The following is a 17,219-nucleotide window of genomic DNA, read 5'->3' on the forward strand; positions in this document are numbered from 1 at the left end:
TTGTCTCTTGTCCCATCTCTCTCTGCTCTTTCCCCTCACCAAGAATGTATTATTGTTGGGTCTTTACCTTACAATATAAAAAGCACTGACGCTGTGATTCGGCACTGTATAAATAAAGCTTAATTGAAACTAATGCAATGAGCATACCTAAAGAATTCACAGTGTCAAACATGTTCTCACCATTATTTGTTCTCACATATGATATTTCTAACACCCTATAGATCTCTTGTATACTGACTTTTTAAATTGCTTTTACTTAAAAAAAAAATCTTATTTCAGATACTCCTTTCTGCAGATATACTCTTTTTACAGAATGGGGGATTTACTGTATTCTGATAGTCTAGCAGAGTAAGGCTGAAGTTAGTTGTGCAATGGCCGTCCTTTCATGTAATCTGTGGTGGTCACTGTGCACACAGACTTTTATTCCCTTACTTTAGCCTTAAAAGCAGCAAATCTTCTCTGAGGCAACACATAATTTGCACCCCAGTAGAAATTCTGGGGAAAATCGCTTCCTTATGGACAAAGTCAGGGAATTGCCTGAAAGCTTGAAAACCCCAAATATGAATATAGAGAAAATGCAACACAAATAATGTTAGATATTGTTTCACCACCACATTCAGAAAGTAACACAAGATTACAATCAGCTGGCAGTAAAGATTAAATTAAAGGGCTCTGTATGTGTTTTTATTGAATGACAGATTTAGAGTTGGTGTACAAAGTCCTTTCCAAACCATTAAGAGGAAGTGATCTATCTGTGGTCCCATCATGCCACAGGAAGCCCAGCAAAAAACTCCCTTGCACAGCCAGTTCTTGGACCAAGTAGGAGATGATTTATCTGCCAGGGAAATGAGGTTTGGCATCAAATCTTTTAACGTTCAACTTTGGTATAAATTTTTTTTAAACTCTCTGTCTGTGATGTTTCGGTTGTTGCTGGATTTTTCAGACTCCAAACTGCACCGACAGCAAGACCAAGGACCATGATTCACTTCAGAGGACAGACAGAGGGTGTGTCTTCCGCGCTGACCGACGATAGTCTATAACGCCCTGTTGCAGTTCACCGTGGTGACAATCTGCAGTGAGGAAAAGAAATGTTATTTCACCTGAACCCAGCATCCAGAGGTGAAATGTCTTTTGGGATTCTAAAAAAAAAAAATCCGTCGCTTTCACAGTTTCCAGTGTCTGCTTGAGTGAACGTCATCTGTTGTCTACTGCACTGCCGTGTGTCTGAAGAACATGCGCACACACACATGTGAATTAAAGGTCCGAGGCATTGTGCACATCTGTTCACGTTGGTGTGTCTTCGCAGTGTGTGTGTGCGCCACTCCTGTGTCACGCTGAACTCAGTGTGTCAAAACCGCAGAATTTCCATCTTTTTTCCAGAGTTGCACCGACGCCACTCAGCTCCTGCCTGAACATACTGGGCAGACGGACCATGAGCCGCTCCAGTTCCCCTGCAGATACCTGAACGATGACAGCAGAGAGGAAGAGAAATCAGACTGACATAGAACAAACTACAGGGGCTTTTATTCTTGATTTTCATATCATATTGGATATCACTTTGGTACTTTGGGTCTTATGAAAACACATTAGACCTACCTTGGATTTGCAGGTACAACCTTCACTAGATTAATTAAAAACCAAAGAAAATTGGATAATTTTTAGACACATTTTGTTGTTATATGGCAAATCTTTATCATCTGGCAACATCTAGGGCTGTATTATAAAGCCAACACTTAAGTGCCAAAAACTGTAGTTCCTCTATTGGCCACTTGAGGCTCCAAAAAACTCGAACTTTATAGCCTCAACCGTATCTGTTTCTATCTGATTTCTCATGCTTTTTACCTGATGTAGTGCCTTTGAGTGATCATTCCCTAATAACATTTATATTTACAATAATGGTTTACATAGCAGTGGGAAATACATCTGATTACAGTAGATATTTTTTTGAAAGGGCTGTAACTAAATTTAAGGATCTGCTTCCTCCACTGTTATCTTCTTCAGTGTCATATTCCAACACAGAGCCGCTATCTAAACTCAGGATGTCTTTACCTTACAATATAAAGCACCTTGAGGTGACTGTTATCGTAATTTGATGCTATATAAATACGACTGAAATTAATTGAGAAAAGAAATGAATTGAAGTTTGTGGCATTGTGACAAATGCAGCTTAGCTACCATAAAGTAACCTGTTGGATAATTATCAGAATCATCTTTTATGTTTGTGTAATGGTTAATTCACTAATATGTGCAAGCTCTTTAGTCTACGTGATATTTATAATGCTAAAATATAATTATCACTAACATAATTGAAATGTTTTACATATAAACAAGGAAAAAGCAGTTGTAAAGCACATTATTATTATTATTTGTTAAGTTGGCAAGTTACAGTTATTTATATACAATTTCTGAAAAATTACTTTTTATATAAATCATTATAGGTGTTATACTAAATTTGTTAAGCATTGTATGTGAGACTGTTGCCGAAGATGAATGAAATGAAAGTAAAACTGCTATGTGTGTGTTCTTTTGTGCCTTAGTATCAGTATGCTGCTTTGTGCTTTTGCTTGATAAAAATATCTAAAAGCACTGACGCACCCATAGGCTTACTCTCGAGCAAAACCCAGAGAACTTCTTAGAAATGGCCAGTCCAATTCTAAGAAAGGTTACATAGATTATGCCTTTGCAATCCCTTGTTTGTTGCTCATGAGTATTTTGTGTATTACATACATTTTCTATGTCATGTGTTCTTTAATAGGGTTTAGTGAGAAATGTAGCTGAATGTTTCATGTTGTTTTTTAATGACATTTACCTTGGAGTCTAGTCTCTGTATGTACGACCACAGATACTCGAGGTTGGCCCCAAATGGATGGACATGGAGGAAGGTCGATATAATGCCTGCGGAGAAGAAGGGCCATTAGATAAACCTGCGGTTCAGTGCAATGAAAATATGAGCATGGGAGCGATCTAACATCTCACTGGCAGAGATGATGAGTAAGTAAATCAAAGGTTAACAAAACTATAGAGAAACATCTAAACCTCAATTAAGGATGGAACAGTAAAAAACCCCAGCATATTTATATTACACACAATGCATACAAATATTTCAATGAGCATTCATTCCCATTTTCATTTGCTGATTTTACTTTAAATTTGTTCAACATTTGGACAGAAACATTTGTCATTGGATTTCTGAATGCAGTATTTGTGAGGCAAATGTGGTCTTTGAAAACTGCAAGTGTGTATATTTAGTATTTACCATCAGTATTCATGAGTGCTTCAAGAACAGGCTTAGCAAACTAATAAAGCCAATGTGCGTGTGCACACACACACACACACACACACACACACTGAGCTGACAAAGAAGTAAGATCCACTAGAGTGACTTTTAGATATAAAGGTTCAGGCTCCAGCAGAGCAGCCAATCTGCATCCTCATGAAATGCTGCACAATAAACAAATGGCAGAGCAGCCCCATAAAAATGCTGGCCAGAGCAGAAACTGCTCTCAACTTGATTACTTCTGAGAGGTCCTGCAAAGGTAGGCAGTCATGCGGAGGGGGGGAAGGAGTGGATGATGGTGGGGGTTGGGTAAGGGTAAAGAAATAGAGTGGCGTCCCCTGGAGGATCCAGCACAGCCAATATTTATTTCCTTGATTTATGTGGCGAAACGCTTGCAATTACAGACGGGCCTAATTCAATTTCTTCCACCAGGCCTGCTCACATGGAACAGTGCCACAGAGAACTGTAGGCTGAAGGAGGGGCAGGGATGTGGGTGCACTAAAAAAGGAAGTTAAATTTCAAGCTTGCACCAAGGAACTCTAACTTAGAAAAAGGGAGGAGAAAAAACCTACATAATCGACGAATGCAGTATGACATTTGGGTCCAGGCTATTTCAATTGCAGGTTCAGATAAGTTTCATAGTATTTACTATGGATCCAAGTTATTTTTCAGGAAGACACCTGCTAACAGTACATTTACTGTCACGATATACAAGTGGTACAAATCTTTGTCTTCTTGTTTTAAAAGTAGCGCACAAAAAAAATAAAAAACCTGTTACTTCTTTAGATGAGTTAAACGAGTTAAAATGAACAAATCCAAACTACAACTGAAATATTTTCTACATGTATAAGATAGGGCTGACTGCTGATAAGAGGAGACAAGCATACAAAGGAAAGTTTAGGAGCGTTTGGAGAAATTGATGAAACTACAACATGTACGTGCGTGGTTCGTGGTGCAGCTGCAGAGGAGGCTGACACACCAGAGCTCCATCGGCTCATCATGCCTCCCCTGTATTGAAAGTGGCAGGACCTGAGGTGGTTGTTGTTGTGTGTAGGATGCATCTGAAAAGCCTTCACAAAGCCCCACATTCAACTCTATTGAAAAATTTGTGAACAACGCTTAAAAGCTGGATTCATGGCAGGAAAGCAGCTAATTTAAACACACTCAATTCTGCCAAGAGTGGACAAAAAAAACTGTTCAAGAAATCATTAAAAGCTCAAAATTACTGACATTCATGATGAGTGCTTGAAAACTTTTGACCATCGTTTAGCTTCTACAGACAACACAAAAGGTAAGAAAAAACTATTTTTCTGTGTATGACCTCTTATTCAAAAGAAAGGGAGTGCTGCAGCTGTATAACTGGAGCCTTAAAATGGTTTTAATGTTTAAAGTTTGAGGCTTGGCATTTCAAATAGTCCAGGACTAATTTATGAATCATGGCAATTTGTGGCTTCGGCATCTGTGTCTGCAGACAGTGATTCAAACAGTGGACACAAACTTGAACACATGCTACAACTGAGTGTGTGTGTATCGAAATGTTCCACAAATGTGCAAAAGAAAGCATGCTGGCAAACCTACTGATGGCTAAAAAAGCTCCTTTGTTTATTGTGTTTGGTTGGACTATTTGAACAAGTCAATAGCAGAAAACAATCTGTGCAGCCACACAGCAATAACTGAGCCATAGATGTGGAACACAGTAACATCACGACACAGCGCATACAGTCTGTATGAAATGAGCATCCAATTTATTCTTTTACGTGTGCACCCAGACTCTCGATGACTGCTTGCAGACGTGCAAATGCAACAAACATACCATCTAAACTGACAATTTACTGTCACTTGAAAACCTTCTGTTTTTTTCTCCACCTTCATTCACACACTGATATCAAAAGGTTCAACATACATGGATGACTTGCCTACCTTGCTTATTATAGTATTAAGAGTTGCATGTTACTTAGCAGTAATTGTGCAGCCTACCTCTGTCTGTCCCTTGTACAAATAAGACACCTTGCACACACACACACACATACACTTTCACACCCTGACCCACAGATCATTTAAAAAATTATATGAAATATATGATAATAAAATAATTAATATAATATTGGATCTATTATATTTGTACTGTCAAAATGAAATGACATTAGTCTCATGAGCTACATTAGCAAAACTAGTTTACTGGCAACCGTTTGCTAAAAGGACTCAGCCCATGGCTGTGGTGTCTCTCAGTCTCTGATACATCACATGCCAAAAAAAGGTCTCAGTTTTCTCCAGTAAAAGTAAAACAAAAAATATTAAATAAAGATTTCTATTTCTATTCTGTAAAACAACACTGTGCCCAATGTCCGTAGCTGCTACTGTCACGGCTGCTAGGTGCAGGGAGCAGCATTTGGTAAACTAGACCGTCCAACACTTCCAGCCTTCGAAGGACAGCCTATGCAGCACCTTTATGGGGACACACGTAAGGTCTTCGGGTTCACCTTAGCTAGCTAACCTAGACACAAGTCACTTCTGGTTCTAAAAAACCAAGATGGCGGTAGCAACAATGCTGAACTCAAGGCTAAATTAATTCATTAATTAAAAAGAGTTTTGTCAGAGTCAGGGGACTTCATAATCTAAAGTCCTTCTACATAGAAGTCTTGCAACTGAGCAGCCATCTTGAGCTCTACTGGGTCAGCTACTTTGAACGTTATATAAATGACCTTCAGTTCCATTGGTCACTCATTCAAAAAGAATCTGACTTTGCAATTCTCCCGTAGATTTGAATTGTGGATTCTTTGTGTCTCTCCCGCAATGCCTCTGCTATAACCCACTCCCACTTAACTCAAGTTAGTCAGAAAGCCAGTCAATGTGGAAGCATTCTCCCTGCATGGCTCACCTGGTGACCTCCTATGCTGAAAGGCTGCACGGACCTGTGCTTGATTCTGCCCGGGACCATTTACTGTGTGTGACTCTCCCGTCTTCCCTATCCAGTAAAGGCAAATATGCCCAAGAACCATAAAACAGGGAGAATAGGTAGCATAACATTTCAAAATACTTCCACTCAGTGTTTTGATATGCAAATTAAAATGCTAAATGTAAATTCTATTGTCTTATTTGATTTTACTGTGTGAGAAAATCGGCCACATGCCTTTAAAAATGTGTTTGTTTGATGAAAATCTCCCAGCAGCAGCAGCAGCAGCAGCAGGGGAGGAAGACAGAGAGCTGTGCCTCCTCGCTCCTTCATATTTGGATTTTCTTGGCGCCACTAAGAGAGATAAATGTGCTGCTGTTCCTCCCGCTCTGCTCTGTTGTGGACAAATACAGATCGTCCTGTGCTTTTCTCCACGCTGCTGCATGGTCTGTGGTAACGCGAGGCTTTACAGAGGGAAACAAAGGCAGCAGAAATGAATTGTGTCCAGCTGCTGTATGGGGGCCCAACACAGAGTGAAATCCACGTCTCTGATTTTAGAAGAAGATAGAAACAGAAAGGAGCCACAGCAGACTTTAGGCACTTTGTTTTTCTGTCTCTCCTGCAGAAGAAGGTTTGAGAGCTCTCCAAGCTCTCAGACAGCAGACGCTATGTTTACGCCTAACACGGCAGCGGTGGTATGAGCTGAGACGAGTTAAGTGTCAAGCACTCTTGCGCACTCACGTTCAGTTATCTTTAATGCTCTGCTACCGAATACTCTCAGAACTGTGCTGTGCGCTGAACTTACAAAGTAATCAGGGTGCTGCTGTCCACACGTGTAGCTTGAATGAGCGTCACAGCCTGCACAGTCTCTCTGGAAATTAAATTAGCCATGAAAGCTGTCAGTAAGTTCCAGTCAAAGACTTTCATAATCCAACTATGCGCATAATCCACCTTGAGCTGTGTACTGGGAGAGTTTCTTGGAATGAGCAGAGGCTGGAAACAAATCACTCCGAGCAAGAATCTGCGCTCTCACACGTTCACCTCTGCTCACACAGCAGCCAAATTAGATTTACATCTTTCCTGGGCTGGAAGAAAACAGAGCCAAGGAGAAGACCAAGACCTAACTGCTCTGTGGGTAAAAAGGTTTTTTATACCGGTGATTTCCACTGATAACGTAATGGAGAGGTAAGCAAGCTTTCACTTTGTTCCTTTCGTATGCCAGCTGAAATACATAACAAGAAGAAGGATATGGAAAAACTTCAGGTTATAATATCCACTGGAGATTAATTTTCTGACTGAAGTCTCTCTTTTCCTTCCGCTGTCCAGCCTCTGCAGAGCAGAAGCCTCACGATCTGAGGTGAGAAAGAGTAAAAGATTAAGCAGTGAGTGCTCTGAGAGCTTATTTGGCCACAGTGTTGCCTGTTGGGTACAACAGGACCATACTGTCAGTGAACTTCTGCGTTATTCCTGACACTGTTTGCTGGAACAAATAATAAAAATAAAAAAACCCTCACAGATTTCAACCAAAAAGTCAAAAGGGGTTTTATTTCAGTGTCGTCTCATCCATACCTCAATGCACTCTGTCACTTTGTACGCCACAACGTGTGCACATCTGTACACCTATAATATCAGTAACATCCCAGAAACATTAGTGGTAACACTTGTGTCCTTTTATATTTATGTTTATATTTATATCTCTTTTTCTATACTTTATTTTATAGATAGCTTTATTGTAGGGGTGCAACGATACACAAAATTCACGGTTCGGTTCGATTCGATACTTTGGTGTCACGGTTCGATATTTTTTCGATACAAAAAAATGTTCATGCCTTTTTAATTTGTCATTTATTAAAATTATAAATATATATTTTAACTCAAAAGTACAGTTTTTAAATTTAATGTTGCTGAAACAACAAAGTAATAAAAAAAATAAATCTATCTGATTGAGGAATCACTCATCTTTGAAAAAGAGAGTTTATTACAGAGAAATGGCTCTTTCCAAAATAAAAGCTATACTATCCGCTTCTTCTGGGTTATATTCTCAGCAGCGTATTAAACATATCAGGTCCCCATGAGGAGAATCCTGTGCTAACGGCTGTCTAAATGACTCGGGTAAAGTTTGTAGCATGCGTGCTTGTTGTTTTTGTCTGCTTCCACTTGTCTTTGCACTAGGATGCTGTCGGAGTAAATGTGCAGTCATATTCGTTGTGTTCCCACTAGTGCTGTCAGCGTTAATCTCGTTGAAATGACGTTAAAGCCACAACACGGCAAATCTCCGTCAACGAGCTACCGCAGATCGCCCCGTGCGTGGGGCTGGACGGTCAACACGTTAACGAGCTAACTGCGCTAACATACTAGTTTCCACCAATGTAATTGAGCATTGCGTGGCACATCCAACATACTGTTTTACTTTTGTCCATCAGGGTCATACTTCACATGAAAACCAAAATAGTTTCAGAAGAAAGCAAAAAAGGTGCACTTGGGACAAACTGAACCAAACCTATGCTTGTTGCGTGAGGAAAAATGATCAACATGCTTTTTGTGCCATTTTTGTTTGGTGGTATAACTATACTTGAGAGATTTTTTCAAACTCAGACCAGTGCGTTTCAGCCAGGGGCGGAGCGTGGGGGTGGCTTACTGGGCTTAAGCCCGGGTTGTTTTTTCAGAAGCCCGGGGTCTTCTGGAGTGTAATTTTTTTCATAGTTAGATGCCTGGCTGACAACTGTATAAAACAAAAAGTACACACAATATTCGAAGCACATAGTGCACACTGTGGGAATTTACGACTGTGCGTGAATCCCCCCTGATATTGGTATGATCCGAGCTCAGGCACTAAACGACTGAGCGAGGGGGCAGGGCAGCTGCTGCCTGTGTGCGCTGTTGGAGAAACGGAGCCAGCCATACTAAGGAGAGTCTAAGTTTGACCAGGTACCAAAGCAAATCATTCGTACCATACAAATAATGTAAATTCTGACGGTGCATCACGAAAGATTGATATCAAACTGATCACTTGACCAATATTACGTTACTTGCTCTTCAAGTGAATCAACAAATGGCGAAATGACAAGCCGAACAAATGCTATTTTTTTTAGAGTCTTAGCTTACGTGTGTTTATTTCATATTTTCAGTTCTTACCCTCCCCGACTAAATCGGTTTCAGTTATGTACTGAAATATAAGAATGGACATTAGAGGCTTCTTTCAAAGAAAAAACTCAGGTAAATGTTATTTTATATATTATGCTTTGTATGTTGTTCAGTATATTTCTATGCAAAACAAGAGGGATTTCAATACACAGCAGTATATCCACAGTTTAAACCAGATATTTGCATACACTTTATGGAAAACACAAGAACATTTTTTTACTGTTGAACATCAATTTAGAGTAAACTTGTTTTGTTTTGGATAAATATTGAAACATCTTTTGAATTAGTTAAATGTCAGAATAAAGAGAGAGAGATCTGTCTATTTTTATCACTTTGATCAAATTTAGGAGCACATATACACTAAGTTTATTGTTAATTAATAAGAAAACTCCAGACGATTCCATTCTGAGTTGAAGAAGCTTCTGATAGGTTAGTAGAGTCCATGTGAGTAAACTGGTGGCACAGCTGTGGATGCATATAAGGCAAAACACAGAGTCTGTTTCTGTGACATGGGAAAATCAAGAGACATCAACTAAAACACCAGGAAAAGAACTGTGGAGCTCCATAAGTGTGGCTCAATTCTGAATACAATTTGGTGCCATTTCCAATTAAGAAATACAGATAGTTTCTCTCTTTACTCTTAAAGTTAACAAATATGTTTTTATATTTATCAATCTAAAAAAATAAACATTTAGTCTGATTTGATGTTACAATTTAAAAAAGTGTTTTTATCTGAAGAGTACATAAATATCTGGTTTCAACTGTATATTTGATGATTGTCAGCACAAAGAGGGAGAGAGAGGAACAGAGATGAACAAGAGCAGGTGAGACACACATGTTAGTCAAATGGTTGTTTACCAAAAGTATCACCGTATCATAGGTCCTCATGTATCTCGTACCTAGTGTTTCTTTTTAGGTTTGTTATTTTTCAAATTCTACATTTGTTAAGTTATGCAGGCTTGTTTGCACAACAAGGCTAAATAATTATATAAACTTTTCTCAATCTAAATGGTGGACTTTGGTAGAATTAAAAAATAAGTGTAGTGCAGGTCTATGATGATTTTTAGTGCTACTATCATCTAGATTTGATTCTGGTTCTGTCTTGGTTAAGTCCTCAGTAGTCCTGATTTTGAACTGTTGTAGTCCTGTTTTAATTCTGGATCAGTTCTGGGTCTGGTTGAATTGGGGTTTAGTCCTCGTGTCTTGATACAGCCCCGACTTTGTTCTGCCTTGCTGCTTAATTAAAAAAAACTAGTTTAAGGTGTCCTGCATATGTGATATATTTTTTTCCTATATGAAGTCATTCTTTTTTGAACAAAACTCAAAACAGAGCCTATTAATCTTTCAGTCATTTCTACCCCCATCCCACATGCATACTACCCTTTAGGGCTAAGCCCCGGGTGTTTCAAATGTCTGGCTCCGCCTCTGGTTTCAGCCATGTGTTATATAGCTAAACTGACAGCCAGTAATAGTAAGAAGCATTTACCAAGAAGCAGAGCCTCTTTTTCTGAAGTGATGACTCCTCTTGTGATAAGCTCGGTCCTCCGGTCTCTGCTGTGGTACAGAGAAGGAACACACCCGTTGATCCCCTGTGAAAACACATGTGTATGACAAAAGAGCCAAAACATAAGGGTACAAATACACTTTAACTACCAATTACTACATGAAGCTGATAACAGAGGGCTGGGAAACACCCGGAAATGAGTTAGCATTTTGCATTTGTGTTGTGTCCAGAACTGAATGTGTTTTGTTGAATAGTTTTTGGCGCGGTATTAACAATTACGCATTTGCAAGGGGCAAACTGAGAGAACAGAAGCTGCTGGGTGGCCCAACGTTTTCCCATCTGCCTTTATGCTTTCAGAAAATATCTAAATCATTTATCCTAAATCAGTTCATATATTCTACATTAATCCAAAAAGCACGAGGAACAATGCCACTGGCTTTCTGTTGAAACATTTGTTGGATCTCATTGACATCAGCACTATATATTTGCAACACACAAAGAGCACACAAAACCCAAGCAAAACCTCATCATTTAATAAAAGGCATCACAGTGTTGCACTCAGGAGGTCCAGATTTTCAGATAATAGTACAGTGAATGCAGATCGACTCAGAGTAGCATGATACAAATGTCCGTGTCCTCCTGACTTCAATCAGTGTGCACTTCAGCAGCTTTGAGGCTAATAGTCCATCTCCCATGACATGTGCAGTATACAGACACTGTGTGTAAATGTGTACATACTGGGTCACTGAGAAGCAACAAAGTGCTGTGAGAGACAGCTGAGGACCAAAATAACAGACTGTAACCTCTCCTGATTTCACTCATGTTTCACTCTCATCAACTGTTTCCTTTGTTTGGGTCTTTACATTTTTTAAAAAAAAAAAGTGTGCTGATATTGTGTGAATCACAAACACAAGCATCAAATCTCTACTTTTCAAACTGTTGAACGGGGCCATGTTTGGCTTGACAACCTGACAAAAATGTTGTTTTTAAAAAACAAAAAAACAAAAACTGTCAGTTATTTTTCTGCCAGTCGACTTCAGCTCAGGCTTCAATTTTTACCTTTTCATGGAGCTCGCCGTTGGTCCCTTCCACAGTCTCCCCATTACTGCTCAGCAGCTGCAGAGACACACAGAGAGAAAACAGAAAGTGTTTGATGAGTCGCAGTGAAACTCAGAGTTTGAAGAAAAAACATTTGTAACAAAGAGTCTGTTTTTTCTGCTCTTTTATAGATGGGTCTGTTAGAAGGACAGGCTGGAAATGTGCAGACTGTGAGACCATTATATGGATACTCTGAAGAAACACTGTGCTGATAGCTGTTTGAGAATTATAAATGTATTTATCGTGCACAAACAGAGACATGGCAAACTGGTCATTAGGCGTTATGGAAGGCTTTACAGAGAGCTGCCACAGAGACTTGGCCGATGTTTCCTCTCATCTAACTCCCTCCTCTTCCCACGTTCTTCTAACTTTATCATCCAGAAAGTAACCCACTCAGCAGTGGACTGTTAAATGGGCTAGATAAGTACAAAAGCTAAAAAAAACCTCAGAGAAAATAAGTAAAAATTTTAAAAGGGGGCATTTAAATTGACCGTAATAAGTAGTGACAGATGAAAAACAGCGATATGGAGCAGACTGTGGTCCCCAGTTTCCAGCAAAGACCAGTAAAAGAAGTTAAAGGTAGCGATTTACACCCACAATCATCTGTTAATAATACAGTCCTTGATTTGAAACCTTCTGTTTTCTAAGTATAAAATATGACTAAAGACACTTCTACATCCCCGGCACAACGCCATCGTATCTGCCTCCTTCAAACACGCAACATAACCTACAGCTGCTTCGACTCTGCGCTGCCAGTTATCCATCACAGAGCACTCATCAGCAGAGCCCGGCAACCTTCTTCTCATTACTGCAGCCAAAACCGCACAATGACCGCGTGAGCTCTCTTACCTTCAGCCAGCTGCTTTTACTCAACAGTTTCTGGGCAAAAGTCAGTCATGTTTTGGAGATTTGATGCTCTAAAAGGGACACAACTCATGTGCATGGGAAAAGTATGTGAGGATAATGTGGGCTAGGTGATTAATTTGCGGTTTGTGTGAGTCCAGCATAATGTCTGTGCAAGAGATATGCAGTGTAAACAAAGTATCTCCCAAAAACTGCATTAGCCATGCAGCTGCCACTGTTTCAGACTCTTCCTGCTCCTCGTGTGAACTCTAAAGAGGTTTGGGCAATCCAGGCTGTCACTGTTCCTCAGGTATGAAGCACCTGAAGCACCTACTTCATTTGGATTGTCTCAAAAACTTCCCCCACAAAAGCTCCTGTGGTATACAGGTGCGAGCTGAAGTACAGATGAGCAGCTGATTTACGTGCTGTTACCTCCGACCGGGCTTGTTCACCTCTGCCTACGGACTGGATTCATCTATGTGAAGCGTCTGTAAAACTTGGCAGTGAAATCACTACATAAAAAGTGTGTCTCCTCCTCCCCCAGACCTCCTCTGTTCCCCCTGACAGCCCTTTTATTCCTGCAGAATGTATGCATCTATGAAGTCTTAGGTCAGCCTGCAGTAATGTTGCTGTGGGATGTGGCAAAGAACCAACGGATAGCCAAAATAAATTCGTTTGTCTATACATACACTGCTCAAAAAATTTAAAGGAACACTTTGAAATCTCAGATCTCAATACCACAAAAATAATAGGTGTTCCATTGGATTTAGGTCAGGTGAGTGTGGGGGTCAGTCAAGCCAACAGTCAGAAAAGATGAGGCGAGAACATCAAAGCAGCTGATTCGATGCCACCACAGATCCGACTGAGTTTCTTTGGTCGTTCATAGTTCATCCTTCTTGTGAGTACCAAATAAACATTTCTGTGTTTCTGGAGATGTTTCAAATAAGTTGAAGCAGCCACAAAAATCTGGTATTAATGGCTCAGCCTTACACCTCCCCATATCTCAGACTGTTGACCTTGACATATACTGTTGCTATGAGATGAGAGTGAAAGTGAAACTGACTGAAGTCCAGTTCTCAAAACCTCTAGACGTTACACTTGGAATGCTGTGGTTTCACATATATGTCCAAACAGAACTGCTGTGAGAGGGAATTATTGTGAAGGGGTGAGCGAGGCAGTGGTGTGAAGGTGCACCTGCCCCACTAAAGGTGAAGCATCATTAACTCCAGCGTTGTGTGCTCTGTGTTACATTCAGGAGTCCCACGGTTCAGTTCTTCGGTGTTTGTTGTGAGCTGTCAATGCTTAGCTAGCAGATAGCGGTTAGTAAGTACACTAAACCAGGTTTTGCTTACTTGTCTGACACATAATAATAATAATCACACAAGATGCAGTGTGTGGATGATTTACTGTCAGTGAAAGGCCTTTAGCAGAGGAATAAATACTGTAACGTTACTTTCGCTGTAAATAAATAAATAAATCGATATTTATAATTTCTAATGGGTAATACGCAGAGAGTATTTTGCAGTTTCTAACACTTGGTCCGCAGGTATTTATAAACCACACACATGCCATCTTGGCCAGTCACCTCTCAGCTTGAGACCGCAGAATAACATCCTGGCGGGGCTGTTGCCATAGCAGCACTCATGTCCTTCCAACCCCCTTCATCCCCTCCATGAATTTAAGCTTCTGTGTGTGTTGCAGTGTGCTTTTTCAGTATACCGCACATGAAAGAGCCACAACAGAGAGACCGGAAAATGCACTTCATGAGAACATGAAGACTGAACGCTACAGCGGTGTTCTTGCTGGATTACTGCTGTGTTCTGTGTGAAATACCTGATTAAAAAAAGTGTGAAGCAGTCAAAGGACTTAATGGCATTAAGCCTGAAAAAGACAAACATGTCTGGTCATTGCTATGTAGACACAGGGCTGACTATAAGGAGTCCAAACAAAAGGAATCCAGTCAAGCGTAACAGAGTTGTACATCATCATGTCCCTGGAACGTCTTACTACTTTATTTTCTAAAAATTACTTTAACTGCAGCCCTGATTAAGATAAGGAGAAGAGGGAGGATGGATGCATGGATGGATGGATGGATGACTACTTTAAATTTGGTTGCCAGTAATGGAGGGTGAATACTAATTGGCGCACACCTTGTCTCTGAGGCTGAGTACCTCCCCCTCCAGGTAGCGGTGCTCTTCTCTTGCCTGCTCCAGCTCAGTTTCCTTGCTCGATAGCTTCTCTTGTAGGTTCAGAAGTTGCTGGAAGACAATCGCAGATACACATTTAACTTAACAATATCAATTTAATAATCACAGGTACCTCCCAGGTACCTCTAAATAACAAGATTTGACACCGCAATATATATTGGGGCTGATATATATGTCAAATCTTGTTATTTAGAGGTACCGGGGAGGTCATCAAATGTCATCTTTATGGGAGAAAAAGTTAATGGAAAACTTTAAGTTCAAGGGGTCTGAGTGCCTACCAAGCACCTGGCTCTCACATTTCCAACTGAGTTGCAGCTGTGCAGCTCAAAATGCAGTGGTCAAACATAAGGCCCAGGGGCCAGAATCACCCTGTTAAAGAATAGACGCTGCTGGAAAATGTAATGGAAACCATCAATTTTGGACTTTTAAATATATTTCACATTTTTCTACTGTCTACTGTAGAGGCTGTGTCCACAGTAAAAAAAAAAAAAAAGTGATTATTGAATTTTCTGTTGCATAATTACAGTGCAGTCTGGCCAATGAGGTACCAGAGTGCTTTCTGTAGTTTTTTACATTTATGTCTTACAGAGGAGGGAGTTTTACTGGTCAAAGTTCGCTTTATGTGGCCCCCAGTGAAAAATGAATTGACATCCCTGCTATAGAGTAAATTTCTGGCTTCTGTGAGACGACTGCTGTTGTTATTTGGCGCCATGTAAATAAATCTGAAAACTAAAACTGGCATCAGGACATATTTAGATGTGCAGTCTTACTGCAGGAGAAACTGTTTTGTGACTTTACTGTTCACAGCTCTGCATTTCCAGAATGACTTCAGAGAGTTTCAGGTTAACATTAGCTTGTTTTTCAGTTGCTGAAGGTTTGCTGGTTAAAGTCATTAATTTGAACATGGAGGAAAAAGGAAATGATGTTTACTTCTACTAAATAAAAGAAAGCCAAGATGCCAAGAAGCTGTAGGACGTCTTGCTTCATGTCTTAGAAGATGAGAAAACAGAACTTTGACTTGAGGCTGCAGCTGTCAGTGAGTGTTGTGAGAGGTTTTTATCTGCCTGCTCCCTTTACCTACACTCAACACTTTGTCATCTTATTATTCTCCTAGTGCTGAAGCCACTTTTATTCTGATTTTAGTCTTTTTATCACAATAAGATGTTTATTATTTAAATGAACTGACTGTTTCATTCATCGTGTACGCGTTCATATTTTTTGCATGATGCGATGTCATCTTAACGCTGTGATGAAGTATATGAAGCAAAGCACTTATTTTGTTTGTCACAGCTGATCATCTGCACTGAGGGGGAATAAAAAAAACAACGCTGCATGACAAATGAGAAGCGATAGCAGTGTGAGTTTCCCCTCACACTGCTAAGAAGTCAAGTAAGCAGCACATTTACAATGAGCCAGCAGGGCAGTGTGTGCGTGTGTGTCTATATGATGGTGGTTGTCTCCAATGTGCCTCATTTTATCAGTGCTGTCAGTTTAGATTGAGAAAGACAGGAAGTCAAGTTTAATCAGGCTAACTCGTGGCAAACGAGCTGCGTGCTCCGACACAGCTTACTGTGCTCCATGAAAAAAGTAAAGTGAGGAATAGTGGGAGAACTCAGCAAAGGAAAACACTGTTTGGTTGTTGGTTTTTCTGTGTTTGCTTGTGTATGCTACGCTTCCTGCTCTTTTCTGATCAAAAAAAAAAAATGCTTTCTTGCAAACACTAAAAAGACTTGAGCTCATGGGTTTCATTATTCAAGTCATTTTTAAAGACACATTCCTCAGATTTTACAAAAGTAGCTGGTCTGTATCAGCAGAATTCTGAGAAAAAAAAAGGGTCAGAATTCTGACTTTTTCCCCTCAGAATTCTGGAGAAGAAGAAAAAAAAAAGACATGCCCACTTTTTTCTCCCAGTGGCCCTAATCCTCTTCTGTAGCTGCTCCTTTAAAGGTCACAACAGTGGTTGATCTGCATCCATCTCACCCTATCCTGAGCATCCTCCTTTGTCACCCTCCACCAGCTCCATCTTCAGCATCCTTTGGCCAGAATATCTAGCACCCCTCCTCTGCACATATCCAAACCATCTCAGCCTTGAGTCCCTGACTTTGTTTCCATACTTAAGCTGTCCTTCTGATGTACTCACTTCTAATCCTGTCCCACAATGAAAATCTTAACATTTTTAGTTCTGCGACCTACATTTTTTAGTCAGTGCCATCATCTCCAGAGCATACAGTGTATGCCATACATCATAACAGA

At 40.1% G+C, this 17,219-nt stretch overlaps 1 protein-coding gene across 2 annotated transcripts in view; it reads right to left on the reverse strand.

The window, feature by feature from the left end:
* Positions 1–1,115: 1,115 nt before the first annotated feature.
* enox1 (ecto-NOX disulfide-thiol exchanger 1) overlaps positions 1,116–17,219 on the reverse strand; it is a 180,929-nt gene continuing 164,825 nt past the window's right edge. For both annotated transcript variants that reach the window (XM_026145384.1, XM_026145383.1), the window contains 5 exons: positions 14,910–15,017; positions 11,878–11,934; positions 10,801–10,903; positions 2,810–2,895; positions 1,116–1,461 (listed from right to left, as the gene is read on the reverse strand). In XM_026145384.1, coding sequence (XP_026001169.1) covers positions 1,330–1,461; positions 2,810–2,895; positions 10,801–10,903; positions 11,878–11,934; positions 14,910–15,017 — 486 coding nt within the window. In that variant the 3' untranslated portion in view covers positions 1,116–1,329. The remainder of the gene's footprint in view (positions 1,462–2,809; positions 2,896–10,800; positions 10,904–11,877; positions 11,935–14,909; positions 15,018–17,219) is intronic.

Source organism: Astatotilapia calliptera, chromosome 16 (assembly GCF_900246225.1).
Source record: "Astatotilapia calliptera chromosome 16, fAstCal1.2, whole genome shotgun sequence".
NCBI lineage: Eukaryota > Metazoa > Chordata > Actinopteri > Cichliformes > Cichlidae > Astatotilapia > Astatotilapia calliptera.